Source organism: Zonotrichia albicollis, chromosome 2 (assembly GCF_047830755.1).
Source record: "Zonotrichia albicollis isolate bZonAlb1 chromosome 2, bZonAlb1.hap1, whole genome shotgun sequence".
NCBI lineage: Eukaryota > Metazoa > Chordata > Aves > Passeriformes > Passerellidae > Zonotrichia > Zonotrichia albicollis.
The window spans coordinates 46,218,791-46,239,667 of NC_133820.1; the positions used below are offsets into that span (position 1 = coordinate 46,218,791).

The window sequence follows — 20,877 nt, forward strand, 5'->3', positions numbered from 1 at the left end:
GTATAAAGTAATCAAATGAGGTTATTAAGGTGTCAGTAGTCGCATCTTGCAGATTCCATGGTGACTTGTAATGTAGACTGTGAATAAGGCAGCTGCAGGGGAGGGAATTGAGACACTGAGGAAGTGTAGATGAAAAATTTTAGATACAGATATGTATTGCTAGATACTCTTTTTTTCAAAAACAAGGATGAGCTGTTACCTCTTTGCTTATGCAATGACCTATTACAGTAGCCTACAAAGGCTACAGGATAAACCATTCTGGATTTGGTGATAAGAAGGTTGTCAGGGACTGATTATATCAGAGCAGATTTCCTGCCTTACAGTGGTGCTACATGATCTGGCCTATTATCAGATGTTTCAGAGGTGAAGAGGAACAAACCAATTAATCCATGCATAGGTTTTCTGTTTGCCTGCTGAGTGGTGGACAGTTGGTTTGTATTCCTGTTCAGTGCAATCTGCTTGTGCTTACTGCCCTAGGGGAGATGACAAGTTTTCCATCTTGCCATAAAACCTGTTTCACCTTAGCATAGTGGAAACATCTTATTAAATAATGATAACAAAGTCTTATTCAGTCCAAAATCGTATTTTAAATTTCCATTTAACTATGTACCTTTACTTTTTTGAGTGCAAAGTTCCTGTTGGAGAAATGGGCACTAGCTTCACTATAACTTTAGGCTGTTTCCCCTTGAAAAACTGCAGCATAGACTAACTGGCATTTTAGCAGAGCACAGAGGGACTCCAGAATACATACTTGCACCATGCATAGAGGTCTTGCTGTATTTTCTCCTAATTGCAACTTGGCAACTGAGCCCGCAATCTGATTCTTAATCTGGATGTCTAGTTCTTTGATCACCAAGGGAAAAATTTAAAGGCAACTTGGTCAGCCTCTTTGTTAACTGTGGAGCTGGTGTAGAATCTGTTGCTGGCTTATAGTCCTCCTGTGGTTTGCTGGGAGGCTGACGTAGCTGTGGAAAACCATGGCTGCAGCCTGATTCTCCACAGTTTCTTTCAAGGTAAACCACAATCTTGTGTAATTCCTAGCAGTCAATCAAGCCCACATAGTGCAAGCAGTTTGATGTGACTGTTGAGACCTCCTCCTAGAAAATCTTGAGAATTCAAGGAGCATTTTAAAAATTCTCATTTGTTGCAAAAACAGTTGCAGGCATTACAAGTCTATGATGTATTGGTGACCACAGGAGGCTTAAAAACTTTTTTGTTGTCAAGAACCTAGAACTAATTGTCTTTCTGATAATGGAATTCTTTTCCTTTATTTGTGGCTAGAGAATGCCTGGAAATAGTTTTAATACTTATGTTGCTCTTCGTTCCTCAGAAACAATGGGACTGACAGGCTAAACGCCTCTCTTGAAAGGGCAAGTAAGACAAGCTTACTTTGAGGTGAGATACTAAAAGTCTGTTTAAGTCAGTTGCTGTCAGCATCTGTCAGTTCTCACCATACAAACCCTATCAAGCAGGCAGGTCATTTGTAAAGGAAGTGCTGTGAGAATTGAGAGCACTTTTATGCCTTTGTTAGCAAGCATAATTAATTAATTCCCAAAGTCTTGAAGGCCTGTTGAGCTGGTGAGTTAAGGTACAATAACTCTCATAGGCAGCAAGCAGAGGTGGGAGCAGGGTGCTTTCACTTCCAGACAAAATGGAAGTGAATGTCCACCTGGCACTGGCCAGGTGACATTTATTGAGTATAGAGCTGTGACAAATCTGTGCCTCTGGCTCTATCTGGTTAACTGGTCACAGATCTGAGTCTGGGGTCCTGTGATCCTGTTCCCTTCCACAGCCCAGCTGGACTTCCTCTGAGCTGACTTGTAAAGGTTTCCAGCCACACCCCACAGTTTCAGTGGCTGAATACCAAGGGGAGAGGGGTGAGCAGTGTCTGGGGTGAGGACACTGAATACTTGTCCTGTGACTCAGCACTCTCCCGCTAGAGAACCTCCCTTGGCATATGTTGTCACACTGTCCCAGAGCACTTGGTGCCCTGCAGGCTGTACAAACCGCTGAAAAGCCAGTCCCTTGCCCTGAGGGGCATCACTTCTGAGAAGACAAATAACACGTGTGAAAGAAGGTGAAAGGGAGAAGCAGCCACCTGTGTAAAAAATTTGTGTGTTCTACATTTCCATTCTTCCTGCTGGCTGCATTTATAAACTGAGTAATATATTTGCTGGAGGACAAAGGGAAGCTACTGCTGTGTTCCTGCTTCAACTTAGAACACTTGCTTAGGAAGGGTATTTGGTTTGGCCCTGGGAGAAGCACAGAGGGAGGGAGAAATTTTAAATGACCCCGAAATTTTAAATGACCCAGATGGACTGTTGAATCTTGGAGTTAAAAATGCCAATGGGGACCTCAACATCTGGCAGCCTAAACTGCATGTAGTAGATTCGAGGCACCCCTAGTAGCAGGGACTGATTTTTGACAGTTCTTTCAAAATGAAGCTTTAAGTATTCAAATACGGCTTTTCATATCTGGCCATACAAAGATGAGAGAGAAGTTGATTGACAGATGAGAATGGTCTGTCTTAGTCTCAGGGTTCGACTAGCCCCGTGTCCTCTCTCTGCTGTGAATAACTGTCAGTGTGTGACAATCCAATCTGCAAACTATAATTAAAGGGCTGTCATCAGAAATAATTGATTGTACCAGAAGATCTATCCCCTAAACCCATGAGGAATGCCATACTCTGAACTGCCTTGGGGTTAGGCTAGATGATCTTTAAAGGTCCCTCCCAACCCAAACCATTCATGATTATCCATCAGTCCTGTGAAAGACAGCACCATTCCATGGCATTGTAGTCTGTGCTTAGCCTTCAAGTCTCAGTAAATGGACCTGATTTGATTTCTCCCTTGGGCTGTGTTGTAGGCTTGTTTTGCTGAAGGAAAGGACATAAATGGAGAAGGAAGGTGAAGCATGACTTGACTTTTTATTGTTTAAGTGCTCTCTAAATCTGTGTGGTAACTTCCCTGATCTGCAGGTTAGTCTCCAGGCCATGTGTAAGCATATGCCTAATATGTTACATGCCTAACAAGGAAAAAAAAAACACCCTCTCAAATTGCCCACAGCAACCACTTATTCTGTTAAAGCATGCCTCATAAAAGCAGGAAAACCCTGTAGCCTGAAAACAAATTATTAAAAATTTGTCTCCCAGTTTTTAAAATGACTGTAGTTCACATGATGGATATATATATATATAGTTTAATAAAACAAATAGCACAAACTTATTTTGTTGTTTCTTGCATGTGATGATGTTTTTCTTTGTAACTCAGTGTATTCATATAAGGATTTTTGTGTAATTTATGAAAAAAATGGCACCACGCTTCCAATGCAGATTTGGATTGTGTGTGGGTAAATAAGTGCCAAAAAAACTGCTGAAGAGGCATCTTCTGGGCCTCAAAATAGCCATGCTCTTAATTTTGCTAGAGACATTTATGCTGTTCTACTAGCCTATCTCAGTTTTAATCTTGGAAAACTGGCCTTTGAAGGCAGAAAGTCAAAATCTGCAGTAAGTGGGGACTTTTCCAGTGCTTGAGTGTTTATCATAGCAAAGCTGTTTGTTTTTTTTTTTTTTTAAGAGTTACCCTCAGAGCATAGGTTGAAGTAATAAGGCTGAGGCTCTTCCCTTTCCAGCTCATTATCATCCTTCAGAATTAGATAAGGAGCATAACGGGTGAGAAGATGGAAATAGCATGTGAAGACAGTGTTAAAAAAAATCAACAACCAAAACACAGCCCTGCTCCCTGAAAAACCTGACTCTTTTTTCCTGTTCACATAGGTAAGTACGTGAAGTATATTTATATCTCATTTATTCATTTTCCTCTTCCTCAGGCATTTACCAGAAAAAGTCAAAGACCGTGTTCAGCTGAAGAATATGAGCGGGCAGTGGTTTTATGAGGCCAAGTCGAGGAGGCACAGGGATAAGATCCATGGAGCAGATCTTATCAGAGCCTCCATGCACAGGAAACCTGCCACCATCGGTAAGCACTTGGAAATTTGTTTTGGAAAGGCTGCCTCTTACTTTGCTAACCTCAGACAGCATTGTCTGTGAAATACAAGAATACTGGTCTCTCTACAAGTGGAAAGTGATGCAAAAAAGAGTCTTCCCATGTAATTTACAGTGGAAGCTTTCCTCTCCCACAGTGCTGTATATTAAAGAGCAGTGACTGCTAACAGAAGGGACTGGCTTGTGTTTATGTGTAGGATTAAAAGCTCTGTGCACTCCTAGACTCATTTCCATTTCTGAGGCCCTATGAGTTATTTAAGAACATGCAGAGAATCCAAGACTGAGGAAATTGCTCTTTAACATGAATTTCCAAGATTTCGATGCTTGGTTTGAGACCTTTGAGGCTTAATGGCAGGCATCAAAAGCTAGAGATAGCGGTTATAACTAACTGAAATACATGTGCTGAAAGCTCTGGCAGCTGTGACTGGCATCCTGTGTCCTGGTGAACTTTAGATGCACCCATAATCCCCATGCCATGGTGGGTGTCCTGGTCACCATTAATTTTACCCCTTGGAGGGAGGGAGTGAGCAGTCAATCTGTATTCACAAAAACATATTATATAATATCCAGGATTTTATAGACCCCCATTATGAATCTCTCAGCATCTGACTTTTAATCTAAAGTCTCCTGGTCTATTTTATCATTCTTTGTACAGAAAGTGATTTTTTTTCTTAGCAAAACTGACCTACATCCCCTTTTAACCTCCTCAAGTTCTGCTAAGTCCTCTTGATTTAGAAGGGCAAGACTTACATTATTCTTACCAAATTGTACTGATGTTTGTGCGATTTAGTTTTTTTAGTTCTGTCAAGGGATTTTGCTATGTGCTAGTGAAGCAAGTAAGGTACTTCCTTCCATGCTGTGAATGGACTACAGGTTGTTGCTTTCTATGGGTTTTGTAACTACAAGTTAGCCTTGTTTTCCTCTGTTTAACCCTGTAGTATTGCACCTTCTTAATTTCTATATTTTCAGAGATGATTTTGAATAATGTCAGTTTAGTCAGTTTGAGGTTACTGCTTTGAATTTTTAAGTTAAAAAGAAAAGGCCTGAAAAAGAAAAGAGTGCAGAAAAAAAAAACCCTAGGTGGTTAGTGTGGTGTGTTTGTTATTTTGGCTGGTTTTGTACTTGAAGGTTATGAAAATCAGCTGTAAAATTCTAGCTAAATTTCACAGTAACTTGTATCTTAAAGGAAGGTACTAAAAGCCATGCCATCTCGAAGGCAAGTTAATTAATCCCAATCTTGTTACTTAAACAAAATGACATGTTGGCACACTCAGAACTGTGTACAATTGCTTGGTTTCAATGACTCATGAGATGGCAAGATATTTTTCCTTGCAGTTATAGATAGCAAAAATGTGAATAAAAATTTTGCTTATTTTTGCACACTAAGAAATTCTTCACTTCTAAACTGTTGGTGAAATGGAAAAAGCATTAGAGGAAATAATGGAATGTTTTTGCTCTGAAAGGCATTATCAGGGTAGGATTTTGTCCCACCCTAAAAAGAAATGCAAATGTATTTGCATTGCTGAGTGAGGTGAGGCTTTTTGTTTGTTTGGATTGTTCATATTACCTTTTTGACGTCTTGTGGCAATTCTGTTCATAAAGGATTGGTCCAAGTGAGTTATGATCAACTTCCAGTTTACTGTTTAAGAAGGGAAAAATTGAATTGATTTCAACATATTTTCATTTTTCTCTGGTTTAATAATTTTTTCCTTCCTCAGGACACTGAGGATGAACTTTCAGTATTTGTCTAACTGCAAGAACTGCAGGATTAGTATATACCAGGGTTCTTGTAGAAAACTCCTCCATTTAGGAGGAGATGGAGGTTTAAAGGTTTAGTGTTTTAAGGTTTAAACCAGATATGTCTGGTGTAGTAAAATGAAGTACTCGGAACAGTATTTGACATTTTTAGTAGCATTAAAAAAGTGTTCTTTAGAAGGCACCAGATCTGCTTCTGAAAACAATTCAAGTATAGTGGGCTTTAGAAATAGCTGTAGGCCTAAATGCAAATACTTGTACAACTTTCTTAAGAAAACCTGTATGAGCATGTGGGAAACAACAATATTCTTGCATCATGTTGCAGCTGAAGTGGCTCAGAACAAAACGAGCAAAGCAAAGATCAGCTGGGTGAACAATGTTAATAAAGAAGTCTTCCAGCCACCAGATCTACATGGCATTGAGGAACATCAAGAAGAAGAACAACAGAAAACTAGCTGGAGGTAAGCTGTCTGTTTATCATGCTTAGAATGTATATATATATATATATATGGACTAGTGAAACTTGGGAGCTCCAAGTTCCACCCAAAATATTGTACTTATCTCTTATTTCAAAGGTCACCAAATGTTCCCTTAGAATTGTCCAAGAAAACTGTGCATGTGCCAGACACATAGTCATGTACTGTTCTGCATTTGAATACAGAACAATTAACAATCTTCAGCTTGCCTTTCTCAGAAAAAGTTGACAATCAAGCATAGAATGGTTGCACACATGTTCTCGTGTCACAATTTATTTTTGTTCCTTGAAGTGAGACCTGGATTTTCTAGTTGGAATGGCTGGCCATGATCAGTCCCCTGCCGTCAGTAATTTGGGGACCACAACTTCTGCATGTCTTCATTCAGTTTTTTACTGAAACCATTCTATCAATTCAGCCTGAATTTTAAACTTGGATTACAGCATTATTGAGGTTAGAAAAACCTATAGAGTTATCAAGTCCAGCCATTAACCCAGCACTGCCAAGACCACCACTAAACCACATTCCCAAGTGCCACATCCACATGTTTTGAGCACTTCATATCACATGAAGAATTGGAAACTAAGAAATTGCCATTTAAAATTTTCCAAATTATTTGGCACGCATTTAAGACCTCTGAGACTTTTTTAGAAGACCAGATATATTTCAGATGGAAAGAACTAGAATCTTTAGATAGCTGCAGAAAATTAGTCAGATTCTACCAAGAAAAGTAAATGTCTTTCTGGAACGGAGAAGCTTCCTTTCAGAATAAAATGAGACAGTCATCTTTGGTATGCCTGAATTACTACAGTTGTACAGTTGGCTGGATGATAAGTAGTTTCTGAACTAAAAAGGATTTAATATTAAATCACTTTATCTCAAGCCCATAAACATCCCAAACAGCTTTATTTTGTTTTGAAATATCCTGAGTTGATTTCTGAAAGAGATATGTCTTCTCTTTAAAATACCTACATGTAATTCATTGGCTGTGTTAAAAACTTCCAAAAAGTCTACATTTGAGAAGGAAAGTGCTGAAAGAGTTGGAGTCAGAGCAGGTAAAAGTGGCCAGATTTCTCAACACACTGAGGAAACAAGAACCAGGGTGTAACCCAGATAGCCACTGTTTGTGCTGAGAGTGAACAGAATGAGGTAAGAGGCAGAGTTACTTCTTAGGGGAACTGCTTTACTTCTGGTTGTGCCATATATCAGCTCTGTAACCTGTCACTTTCTTGTCTGTCTTCTATGTCCTTCTCTGTACATTACATCTGTTTTTTCTCTGCAGTAAGGCTTCTCCTACTATGCATTTATACAATACCTAGTAGCAATTGAACCTTTCACTTTCATGGCCTGCAGTCTGGGCACACATGTTCATGGTGAATGGCAGCAAAGGTTGGTGTGAGTCTTAACAACTCTGGCTTGTGTCTTTCTTATATTTTATCACTATCAGTGAACTCAGAGGTGTTTGTTTTGACCACATCTGAAATTGTGCTGAAAGAGGTCAAATCAACTACTTTGTTATAGACTTGCCAAAAATGAAGTTGTCCAAAAAGGATGATAAAGGTTGCTTATCACAAAACAGAGCTGTGTTTTCCTTCCCAGCTGAAGTTAACCGATATGCTGACAGAGTTAGTTGTTACTAAATGTAGGTTTTTTTACAGTTGGCTTTTACATTCAGAAGATTGCTATGAAGTTATTTCTTTGAGAACAGCTGAAGGCATGTTACTGTTTAATATATCTTTTAGAATATTTTACATATCATCTTGCTCATCAGGAACAGATGATGATATTTTTAAAGAAGTATAGTCTTATAATCCTATTCTTATAGTTAGAACTCTCCAGAAACTGTATGTGATTGATAAGGTATAATAGATTTCATAATAAGTCAGGACAGCCTCTTCAAAAATACATAACATAGCAAGGTTTAAGAATATGTAGACTTTTTTTTTTTTTAAATGGGACCAACTTGATAGTGGTCTTCAACTTGAAGTATTTGATGACTTATTTCAGATCACAGCCATGCAAAGCTTGATAATTATTTTCCAGGACTGTCCCCTGCCTTTTGCTCCAAATTGTACCAGAAGTTGATCAGCTTCCATGCCTTGTTCATGTGTACTTGTACTTTCCTCAATAGCTCAATATCTTCTCTCTAAAGCAACCCCACACAGTCCAGTGATTTATGAGGCAATTGGAAATGGACCTTGTCATGGAAGTGATCTGTCACATGTGGGCTGGATGCTTACTTACACTGACTTTGCATAAATAACTTGATTGAATGCCTCAGGTCATTTGTTTCTAAAATGTCAAAACCTTTGGCAAGCAAATGTGGCAGGACTGTGAAATTCTTTGCTTATGATTTTAGTGTGGGCTTCACTCACCATAACTGAGGTTAGTCTACACAATATTGTATGTGAGAAATTGCAGGAGGCACCATATGCTTTTAAAATACTCTTCCTTTCTGTTCTCTTGATACTGGAATTTGAAGGAGACTGGCCTGGCATAACTGTGGGCCTGTCTCTAAGGGCAGAAGGAAACACAAGGGTGCAAAAGCAATAACCCCTGTAGCTGGGATGGGAAGGGAAAGTCTACAAACATTTAATTTGGCTGCTAGGATAGTGGAGCCACAAGGAATTAATGGGCTCTTCCTGTCACAATGGAGTAGTCTTAACACAGCTAAGAGGATGAAACAGAATTATTGCAGAATTTGGGATTGCATTAAAGGCAGCTCACGGCTTACGGTGTCCAAATGCTACCTGCGGTTCAAGCACTTGAACTTTTAAAGCATTTTAAAGTGCTGCTTTAAGAATAAGTTTGTGGGTGTTGTGGGTTTTATGGGATTTTTCTGTTTGGTTTTTTTTCCCCCCTTTCTCTAAGAGTGTGGCTTAGGCCAGCACTGACTTGCAGGCTTTGCATAAACTTACACAGCTGCTAACCTGAGGATTGAGTCCAGAAGCAATATGATAACAAATTACTCAGAGTGCTTTTGTTCTGGATCCTGTTCTTAAAGCAAAACAATTCTTACTGAATGTAAAGGAAGTTTAGTTCTGCTAAATCTGTTTGTAAAATGATAAGGACCAAACCAACTCTGGGGCCAGTTCAACTACTGTTGAATCAGGGTGCTGCTATATTAGGTAGAGCAACAATATTCTTAAAATTAGCCGAGACATTTATTCCCACACCCCAAATACCAAAATTCCGTAATAAAGCTATTAATTATTTCTTTTTTGAGTTTTATATCATTGTGATAATTTTCTTGCATACCAGAGCCTTTACAGGCCAGGTGTGTGAAATGTCTTTAAAGGTGTAACCTTGAACAGAATGAGTTTTCAAAGGTGAGTTACACTGTCAATATTACATCTGTCCAGTGATGCCATCTGTCTATATGCTGAATCTCAAAAAAGGAGGGTTTTCTTTCAAATTCAGATTCACAGGTCGTTTTCTACCCTAAGCTAAAAAGTGTTCCTGATCAACATTGAACAAGTGGCAAGTGGGGGTCCTGGGGTTCAGCAAGTGGAAAACTTGCACAAAAGCCCTGACTTTTAGTATCCATGTATTGACATGCCTGCAAATCTGTAACCTCTTTATCTAGCTTTGCTCCAGCCTTTGCCTTGTTGCTTCAGTCTGTATGGGACTTGGGCCTTCATTGTGGTTCTCAGAACATCAGTTTTCCAAGTTGAAGGGTAGAATTTTTAAAGCCTTTTTTAATCTATCAGTTTGGATTTACACACTTTTAGATTAGCCTTGTGAATGCAGCATATCTGGGAACAGTTTGTTCAGTTTTCTTATCTATGTAGGTTGTGGGTAAACTCATTTTCAGACCTATTGTTGTAAAACATAGTTATAGGATCCTGGCTGTTGTTTTTTCTCTGCTTTGCTTTATTTAGACTAGGGTTTTCAGTACGTAATGCCAAGTTGTTAATCTTTAATTATTCTATGCTAAGTCCAAAGAAACATTGCATTAAAGATTATGAGATTATGTTTCATTGAATACACACATAAAGGTACCTCTCCACCTGTAAAAACTTCACTGAAGAATGTCTTATCAGTTTCTTGCAGCCCAGGGTGCTTAACAGTATTTTTCTTGCTTAAAATGAGTGAGAGGTTGAAGTATTTGGGACCTAAACCTGAAAAGCAAAAATTATGATTGTTCTGTTCAGTAGTAGATGTTGCACAGAAGACACAAAATGCAGGAGCATATGAGTGTGATGCTCTCAAAAACAAAACCACAAGTGCTTTATAAAAGCAAGAACACAAACTTCATTTTCTGTAATTTCTTTAATATGTGTGTCTATTTTCATGCTTAAAAATATATTAGAACTAAAATTAAAAACAATAATGTGAAAGGATATTTTGGAAAAGAAAATAGAAGTTGCAACATTTAGCTCTTTGAGAACCAGAATCTTTTTCTTACTTGGGATCAGCAAATGGTAGAAAGAACAATAGTAATATGTTAGTAATCTTCTGTGTGCATGTAAGAGGCTGCAACAGTTACTGTCCTACAAAAATCTAAAACCAGCTAATTTTTCACCCTTGAGATAGATACCATTACAAAATCAGCTCATTCCTTAATCCTCTATCACTATACATGGTGGTATATTTCTTAAAGGCAGTGTTGAATCAAAAGAGCAAGGAAGTGATGTAGAAGTTTATACTTCAGATTGCACCTGGTATTTTTTTGCAAGCCTTATGTTCACATTGCTCACTGTGGTCATTTTATCCTCTCCATAATTTTGTTTTTTCCTTCTGCAAAATGTAAGTGATGTCACCGATCAGACACACTTAGCAGTCCAGAAGCAAGTAGACTTCCAAGGGTAGTTTATCAGAGTGTTTTGGGGTTTTTTTCTCCCCTAAAGTTTGAGCTTAACTGTGCACCTTGCAGAAGATGGGGAAAGTTGCCCTCCCCTCAGGAGGGCAGACTGGTACCAATTACCAGACTGGAGAATTATTTGTTAATGCAAGGAGATGAATCTGGAACTTGATGAGAGGTGGATGCTGTTTTTGTCCCAAGACACCTTGTGGCTCTTCTACTTACCACCCTTAAGCCTTTTCACACATAACAAATATCATTGACCAAAAAAGTACTTAGTTTTGGAATCTCTTTGTACATCTGTATTGGAAAAACCATAGGAATTGCTGTCCTTCCTAGCCTGATATATATTTCCTATCAGGAAATATAAATATTTTCTGCTTCATATTGTTCCCCCACCCCAAAATCATAAGTGTATATCTTGATTAATGTCAGTGTTTTCCATATAAAATTAGGATACTCAATATGGTTGTTCTGTGAAGACCATATTAAAATCCATGTCTAACTTCCATCTTCAAATACTTTTTCATATCTGAGATGTTTAGGTAAACTAAAATATTAAAAATCTGATTGGAAAAAAACCTTGCATTGTTTTGCAAGTAGATTAGATATTTCTAGAGATAAGATAGGAGCTGTCTGTTCTAGCTGTTTTAATTTCTCCGTATCTGGACTATACTTATTATCACAAGCAATAACTTACTTCACTTATGCAAACAATCAAAAAAATTTGTACATCTCAATTGAAAGAATACCTTATAAACTGTACCTTTGAGGGGATGTGTTGCTATCTGCGAGATGTCACATCTTTACTGTAGTGATGATGGGATTGATTCCTCTGTTTTTTCTGACTTTGACATTTTGTAAAACTCCATTTTTCAGTCAGATTTTGACACTTTCCTCCAGTTTGATTTCAGTTCTAGAAGTACAAATGTAGGACAAGGATGAAGATGGCAACACTGATATTGGAGAGTAGTGACATTTACTGTATTTATACAGTATTTACTGTAAAGATAAAATATTGATTTATATTTATGTTTATTTTTATACATTTTATTCCAGTATTTTAAATGTATCAAAAATATGGTTTCTGTCACACCAAGTAGAACTTGTATTGAATTCTTTAACAAGTAAACACATTTTTGCAAGGAAACAAAGCAGCAAGAGTATCCCTTTTCCTATAGGAATGAAAACAGGCTAAATAGAAAAACTCCAGTGCCATGTTTATATTTATATTTGAGTATGTATAAGTGAGTCTTTGTTTTGCTTTTTCAAAAAGGCTTAAAGTAATGTCCTGTTTGCTGAAGTTGTTATATAATTTTCCTTTACAGTTCTAAAGAAGTAACCCCTGTGTTAAACAAGTCAGAGGAAAGACCTGTGAAGGCAGCAGTCTCATCAGTAAGGGTATGACTGATACTGAATATGGTAGAATTTATTTGCTTCAGTGGGAAACATTAATAAAACTTTGAGGAGGAAAGATAATAATTTGTAAAAAAATGAGGGTTTTTTTGTTTTGTTTTAGAGGGAGGTAATGAAAGCCACTAAAGGTTCAGCACTAAAGTGCTGCTACACTTGTAATTGGTGGCTGGTTTTTCTTAACATTATTTCCAATTTGTTCAACTATTGAATGCGATTGGCCTGCTCTGTTCTAATATCACAGAATTAGAGATAAAGTTATTTATCTTTTAAGACCTTGGAATTTTCAAGTATCTTTAAGTAGTGGCTTATCTCTGTTGTTGGTCAGTTCAGAAGAACAAGATGAGGTTGTCACTGACACTTCTGATAATTTCCTATTCATATTGTTTAGGATGTTTTGTCATGTATCCAATTTAAGAGGTATGCTTCAGACTCCTTACTGATGGGTTAGTGGGGAAGAGAAAAATCACAGCACTTGTGTCTATTTTGTGATGTAAACATTTGACTGCAACAGTAATGTTTGTTCCTTTTTTAGCAAAGGAGAAATCCTTTTAATTCCACTGTATCAGATGATAACTTGACCAATGGGGAATCAGAAGACAGACCAGTCATTGTACCTCAGCTATCAAAGAAGGGTAAATGAACTTGTTTTGCAGATGACTGTGAATTTCCTGTAGGTTTATATGGAAATTATTTTTATTTCCATTGCTCCTTTCTGTAAGAGATCAAAACCTTTTTTGTCTTTAAGTATAGAGAGTTCTCAACTAGCTTATTTCAAACCTCATCTAAAGCATGTGAATATACTCAGGAAATGGCAGTAGACATGAATAAATAGATTTTGCTTCCTTTCTTTTACTCATAGTTTTAGTCAGTACTAAGCACTCCATCTGGGAGGGCTGCTGGTCCTGAATTGGCAAGAGGACAGTGAAATTTCCTTGAATTTAGTGTAGCTGTTTTTATGACCTTTCAATCATTGCTGCTAATTAGCTTGACAGAAGCAGCCTAGCTCTCTTTGGTCCATAGTTTTCTCCTTTGTTTCCTTAGTCCTGTTTATTATCCTCCCTTTACAGCAGTATTTTCTGCAAGCAAGTTGATGAGTGATTATATATCACAATACAGGCATTTGAAGTTGTAATTTAGAGTCATATGTGGCTATTACTCTCCTGTCTCTGTTGTGAAGCATGCTAACAGGAAAAGGAAAGATTTGCATAGTAGGAATACAAAACCCTTCATCTCCCTGCCAGGAGATTATTTCTGTATTTGCCTTGTTCCACATGTGGAAATGGCTAGTTTCCATTTTTGTAGGTTACTGTTTACATTCTGACACTGAAGACGTGTATGTGTATTCAAAAGCTCCCCTTCCCTACAAATTTTGTCCCTTTCAGGAATAATGCTGATAAAAAACTTGGTGTGCTCTATTTGGTATCATCAAATAGTTAGTGTTTCTAAAATAAGCTTTTAATTTGCAAAAAAGTTCTATTACATAAAAATGAAATCAACACCACTGTGGTTTTGCTGCAGTTTTTTTAATAAACCAGTATAATCACTGCATTTCAGATCTGCACTGTCATATTTTTCTGTTTATACTTACAAATGTCACATAGACTCATGAGCTCTTCTATGTCTTACAGAAATTTGGTCGCTCTCAGAAGACAGCCCACCTAAATCAAACTTACAAAAAGATGAAACAGAGAAACCTGAGAGGCCTTTTGTAGAACTTACTGATGAACCACAGAAGGAGCTAGTTAAGCGTCCTGTCCCAAAAGCTAGGAAACTAATTCACAAAGCAGCAGATTCTGGATCTCAAAGAGAAGACCTTGTTCCCAAACCAACCAAGCAGAGTGAGGGGGTAAATGGCATTGGTACCACACCCAGGGGCATTCTGAAGCGCAGCTCAAGCTCCAGCTCCACTGACTCAGAAGTTCGGGTCAGTCAGACCTTAGATGTTCAGAAAAAAACCGGTTTTGCTACTGCAACTATTTTTGAAGGAGAAGGTGAGAAGAACTCTCTTATGGAAGAAGCAGAAAACTCTGCACAAAATTCACTGGAAAAACTGAAACAAGTGAGGTTTTCATCTATCTCAGGTAAAGCAAAACCTCTGCAAAGCCCACAGCTACACCATGGTAAAGAAAAAGGAGAGCATGAAACCTTAAAATATGACAAAAAAAAGAATAGTGAAAATTATGCTATTCAATCAGATTCACTTGGGGATAAGCAAATTCCTGCTGCAAAGCCTTTGGGAACCTATTCATCAGCTTTAAAAATTAAAATAGATGGCTTACAAGAAGACGCATCTGCATCCAGCCCTTGTGACAGTAACAGATCAGACTTCCCAGTTAATGAAAGCTTCCAGACAGATACTCCCAAGAAACTTGAAACTCCACAGAAGACCTCCAGCAATGTCCTGTCAAACAGCAGTAATGAGCAGAGTGCTGATAAGACACATGGAAAAAAACCCAACCAGATCTTGAGCCATGAATCAGAGTCACACAAAAGCTTTACTGGTAAGAGTCTAGTAGAAGTGAAAAATGGAATGAGATAGGATATAACGCATATTCATTAATGTGGATCACTTGTAGCTAACAATTAACAACTAGGAAACAGTAGTAGTAGGAATGTGCTACTGCAGAATTAAATAATCAATATTTTTTAATATACTTTTATGATCTCCTACTGGTCATTGTATCAGAGCCAGTATAGGCACCTCTGTTGTGGGCAGTATTTTAGTGTAGTGCTGTCAGTTGTCCTTGGGAGTAATTCAGATGTGACTTAGGGATTTGCCTATGGGACTAAACAAAAATATGCTGGATTGTCATCCTCTGTGTGCGTGTCACGTGCAGCCTTCCTTCAATGAAAGCATTTCCTTTAAGAATGGGTTTAACTCATCTTCTTGGCTTGTACCCTCGAAAGCAATGACTCCAGTAGGATGCCTCAGAGCAGGAATTTTCTTCACGCCATTGCCCATGGTATGGTTCTTTCCAAAATCACAGGGACAGAGAACTCTTTTTTCCACTAACAATTAAAAAAAATTGAGAACTTTCTAGGTAGACCAGAGATTTTAGTCATGTATCTGATTCATAACTCTGATAAGTTTGTTTACCTTGTAGATGGACATCAACTTTCTGCTGAAACAGAAGCACATGAGGCATCCAATACCAATTCTACAAGTGTTCAACAAGGTAAGCCTGATCTTGTTGAGGAGAGAGATGCTAAAACCATTTTCAAGCCTGGCAAGCATGCTGATGAACTCATGAAAGTGGATGATGAATCTGTGTCAAAAGTTTTAGACTGGTTTAAAAGAAGTTCTAGTACTGAAGATGAAGAAGTTGTATCAACAAAGTCCCAATTCAGGGAGCCCAGAGAGGAAGTGGATGTGTCAATCAGAACAGCAGCTCTTCGTACAGAGCACAGTGGGCCTGGCATGCATGGAAAAACAGAAGATACAGAAGAGAAACCATTTGGAAAGATTAAACAACAGAGCAGAATTTCATCTACATCCTTTACTTCAGAAAACATACAGCTGATAAAGGAGAGGGTGAAGCCTAAGACAGGGGAAGCAAATGAGAAGCAAAGTGATAAATTGCTGACTGAATTTGATTGTGCAAGAGTTGAAGAAAAAGAACATGATCAAGAAATCAAACAAAATAAAAAATCACATCTCCCGGACCATCAAGGGCACAAGCTACCAGCTCAGAAATGTGAATCAGAGAAGGCAATACAAGAAAAAAGAAGAATAAGGGAGATCAGAGCATTCTGGGAAAGGGATAAAGGTATCCCCTATCATGGAGAGAAAGAAGTTAGTATCAATGCTGATGTGCCAGGTGGCCGTGCTTTTACAGGTCTCAGAGAAAGTGACCAGCTAAAACGATCTGCAGTGTATCTACCTAAGGCCTTTCATGATCAGAGCAAGAATACATCAAGAAGTCCTGAACTAAGTTGTGCAAGCCAGGCTTCAAGAAACAAAAGTTGCCATTCTTTTGAATCAAGACCAGGCCAAGCATTTGGAAAGCCAGAAGAGACTCTTCAATCTGGTGAACTCCCAAAAGCCAGTAACTTGCATCCCAGAGCTGGTGTTATTTCAGCTTCCTCAAAAAGCAAAGATGAAGATGAGAAGGAAACTCTTAAAGGGAAAGTTGCTGCTTCTTCCCAACAGAAGCCCAGCTTCCAGGTTTTGTCTTTAAAAGACAAGATGAATGAAAAGTCAAAGAATCAAATTTTAGATCCTTCACACTTCCAGAGTCTGAGAAACTTCTGGGATACTGGAGTTAAATTCCAGAGTAGCATTGACAGGGAAGATGATTCTTTGCCAAATAATACTAGATCAATAACCTATGAAAGAAAATCAAGGGAAGATGAAAAAGGCAGAGATAATGTGAGCAAGCAAGGGTTAATTCTACAACAAACCCAAACATCTGAGAGAGAAAAACCACAGAAACTAGATTCTGTGGTATGCAAAAAGTCTCTAGGATCTCCTATCCTAAAAGGTCTGAATGTGACACACACAAAGAATACAGACTCTCTCCAGCTGGACAGACAACCAATTATCTCAAAATCCCAGGAAAAGATGGATCTTCAAGAGCAAGAAGTTAGAGAATGTACCGAAAAAAGCATTGTTTCATCAAAAGATCATCATGTATCCTTGCAGCTCCAGACACCTGGTGATAAAGATGTTTTAAAGGACACAGTAGTAGGTGATAAACTATATTTACCTATAGAAAAAGGGGAAAACAAGACTACTCCTTTGGATAAAGAGGAAGTTGCAGAGACTGTGGATAAAGTTGTTCTACCTAAAGGTGACCTTGATGTATTTAAATCATGTCTAGAGAAGCTAGAAAAGGAAGCCTCTGAGATGTCATGTAGCTTAAACCTCAAAGAAAACCTTTTAAATGGGGCACATTTTCAGTCAAATCAGTGCAAGGTTTTTGAGAGAACAGGAGACAACAGTCATGATATTTCTCCTGTTGATCAAGGAGAAGAAATAGGCAAAAGTACAGGACAAGGGAATGTGTCATCAACAGATAAGCATGAGAACAGAAAAAGTCTCAGAAAACTGTTTAGGGAATTTGAACCTCTGTATCTACACTATCAGGCAGCAGACAAGGATGATACTCTTGAGGGCTCTCAGAGGCCTCAAGCTGGTTCGGAGAACCTGCTCAAAGAAACCCTTGTATCTCAACCTTCTGAATGCAGAAGGGTGGAAATAAAAACATACAATGACTCAAATAGTCTATCACAAAGTAACTGCAGTGTACGGTCAGCACACCAAGAAGCTACTGGTCAGCCTGAAGAGGTCCATGAGCCCATAGAGAAGTCTGTAGCTGGATCCAAGGTCAATGGCTTGAGTTCTGCTCTAGAGAAGTTGATGAAGGAGGCTTCTGAAGCACCACCTCCTAAACCCAAACATGCTGACAGCGCACCATGGGGGACTGCTGAGGAGCAAGTTCAAAGGACAATGTATGAACACGGTGGAGAAGTGCTGCAGGAAATCAGTGAGACTGTAGAAAGGTCTGTTGCCCCATCCAGGGCCAGTGGCTTGAGTTCTGCTTTAGAGAGGATGCTGAAGGAGGCCTCTGAAACACCCCGTTCTAAACCCAAATGGGCTGACAGCACAGCACAGAGAACTGCTGAGGTGCAAGACAAAGGCATGACTTATGAGCATGGTGAAGAGGTGCTGCAGGAAATCGGTGAGACCATAGAAAGATCTGTTGCCCCATTCAAGGCCAGTGGCTTCAGTTCTGCTTTAGAGAGGCTGCTGAAGGAGGCCTCTGAAGCACCACCTCCTAAACCCAAATGTGCTGACAGCAAAGCACAGAGAACTCTGGAAGTGGAAGCTAAAAGCACAGCCTATGAGCATGGTGGAGAGGTAACTCAGCAAATCAGTGAGAATATAGAAAAGTCTGTTGCCCCATCCAAGGCCAGCGGCTTGAGTTCTGCTTTAGAGAGGATGCTGAAGGATGCCTCTGTAACACCTTCTTTTAAGCCTAAATGTGCTGACAGCACAGTACAGGGGACTGCTGAGGTGAAAGCTATGAGCACAGACTATGGGCATGATGGAGAGCTGGTGCAGGGAGCTGGTGATACCACAGAAAGATCTGCACTGTCCAACACTGAATATAGAGGGTTTGATGTTAATTTTCAGAATCCACCCAAAGAGGTCTCTGAAACACCAGCTTCTGTGCTGGAAAATATGGATCAGAAAATGCATGCTAAAATACAAACTAGTGTAAGTATACATGTTCCGTATCAACGAGACAGAGATCACCCTCAAGAAATACAAGAAACAATAGAAAAAATTTCTATTTCAAATATCACAAAATTTGGTGAATTCAGTCGCTCTTTAGAAAAACTTCTTCAAGAAGCATCTGCAGTTTCATGTCCAATCTCCAAAGATTTATATCAGCAAGAAGAATTTGAGGATCATACATTTCCCTCAGAAAAAGAGACTGTATTCATGGCAAGTTCACAGCCATGTGACACTCTAAGTAGCTGTGATACACAAATTAAGATAGTTCTCAAAGAGGGAGCTCCAGAAAAATATGTCAAAGCCTTGACAAATGATCTTGCAGTAAGTGAAATTGAAGCTTCTGGTCTTAAGAGAGAGGGAGCTACTAATAAAACAGGAGAAAGAAACATGGTTCCAGTTGATCTTCATCCCATGGAAGGCAAGACCAGTACAGTTGTAGTCGAACCATTCAAGATAAATGCAAAAGGGATGAAGGAAAGCACATTCTTGGAGGCTTCTGAACAGAACTCAGAATTTCAAGCACTCGTGAATTTTAGAAGAACAAGTACACCACTTAAAGATGAGAGCACCTCCCCCCAGCCAGAAGCAGCTCAGTTCTGTCTAATGTCGCAGCATGAGGATAACAATGAAGTGGAAGGCAACAACTTAAATTTGAGATCCAAGTTTTCAGATCAAAACTCTGATTCCCACTCTGGAACAGGAAGTTCAACTCGTGAGCTATCTGATTTCTAAAATTCATGGTGCTGAGTTAAACATGGCTACAATAATTTTTTTGTGTCCAGCTTGAAATATGTTAATGGAAAGTCTGCGTGATACTTTCTTAATTGAGAAATTTGGATATTTGCTTGGGAGGGGTGGGAAGAACTAATTAAGCTGGAAAGCATTTAACAGACACTACATTTGGGTAAGCCTTTTTTGGTCAGGATAGTTTAGCAGCATTAATCAATTTAGTCTTTGTGATTTATACTTTTTCTTATCCTGTGTGACATTGCCTTCAAATTAATAAATTTGTACCACTCAATCTAGTAATCCCTTCAAATATACTGGATTAAAAGTGGAAAAAAAAAAAAAATCAGTGGCTCTCTGGGTTCATTCTTTAGTTCGACAGGCTAGTCTCTGAAAATAGATGCTTATCAGTGGAATATCTGGATATAAGGATAATACCAATACTCTGTGCTATTTAATATAGCATTGCTGCCTGTTGCACTGAAAAATGACCATATCAATGAAGATGTCCATTTACTAGGATTCACATTCTTTGGTTGAATGGCAGTTCTAGTCAATGTATAGTGTATGGTAGTCATCAAAGACCTTAGGTAGAGGAGATAATTTTACCTTTTCAGTCTCATACTGAGAAAGTGGGAATATTTTCTTCTCCTGGAGAATCTGAGAAATATATGAAGTTCCCCGGGCCTGCCAACTTACATCTGAATCTATTTTGAAAGTGGGTTTCCAAAGAGAGTCAGTGAAAACATAAGTGAGGACAAAATCATACATAATTTGGTTTCACCCATAATTACAGGCAGCACCACTGTGATTGGTTGGTGGAGAGGGAGGAAAGTGAGATAGGGAAGAATGAAAGTCTGAAAGATTTCTGAAGGAGCTAGGTCTGTCTTGATTCTGTTTTTGGAGACAAGTGCATAACTTCAGGGTTCCAAATAGATCCACAGCTCATTTTTTGTGGGGTTGGTTGGTTTGTTTGTTTATTTGGGATTTTTTTGGGTGTGTGTGGGGAGTTGGTTTTTTGTGGTTTTGGTCAGTTGGTTTTGTTTGGTTTTGGTTTTGTTGGGGTTTTTGGTTACTCAAGCATTGAAACAAAATTCCTTTCACTGTGGAAAGACTATAACAGAAAAATTTACACAAAGGAAAAAATCTAAAATTTTCTTTTGTGAAATTTCTTTTGTGCTGATTCATGAAATGATGGTTACAAAATGACTGCAATCTAAGTTAATTGAGTGCAATAGTTTCCCCAAATGCTGTTATTAGTCAGTAAAGATAGACCTATACCTACACAGGGCAAATCACTTGTCTGTCAAATCACTTGTCAGACTTACCTGTCTCTGCTGATGACTGGGGGTGTTTAGGGAGAACAAATGGACACTTAAAGTTAGATGTTTATTTTATTTTGAATTTATCTTGTATTTTCATTGAATGTTCACTGTCTTTGCTAACTGTCAAAATAGAT

The 20,877-nt window shown here is 38.5% G+C and overlaps 2 protein-coding genes across 12 annotated transcripts in view; both read left to right on the forward strand.

Annotated features, from left to right (window-relative positions):
* The window catches only part of PICALM (phosphatidylinositol binding clathrin assembly protein), a 355,304-nt gene that overhangs the window by 117,654 nt on the left and 216,773 nt on the right, over positions 1 to 20,877 (forward strand). The gene's annotated exons all lie outside the window — the stretch shown is intronic.
* Positions 1 to 20,877, forward strand: part of SYTL2 (synaptotagmin like 2) — a 53,868-nt gene that overhangs the window by 20,484 nt on the left and 12,507 nt on the right. For 3 of the 10 annotated variants that reach the window (XM_074535034.1, XM_074535033.1, XM_014266203.3), the window contains 6 exons: positions 3,829 to 3,977; positions 6,084 to 6,219; positions 12,364 to 12,436; positions 12,984 to 13,083; positions 14,080 to 14,952; positions 15,556 to 17,241. In XM_074535034.1, the coding sequence (XP_074391135.1) occupies positions 3,829 to 3,977; positions 6,084 to 6,219; positions 12,364 to 12,436; positions 12,984 to 13,083; positions 14,080 to 14,952; positions 15,556 to 17,241 (3,017 nt within the window). The other 7 variants (XM_026792664.2, XM_026792665.2, XM_074535036.1 and 4 more) reach the window with 4 other exon arrangements.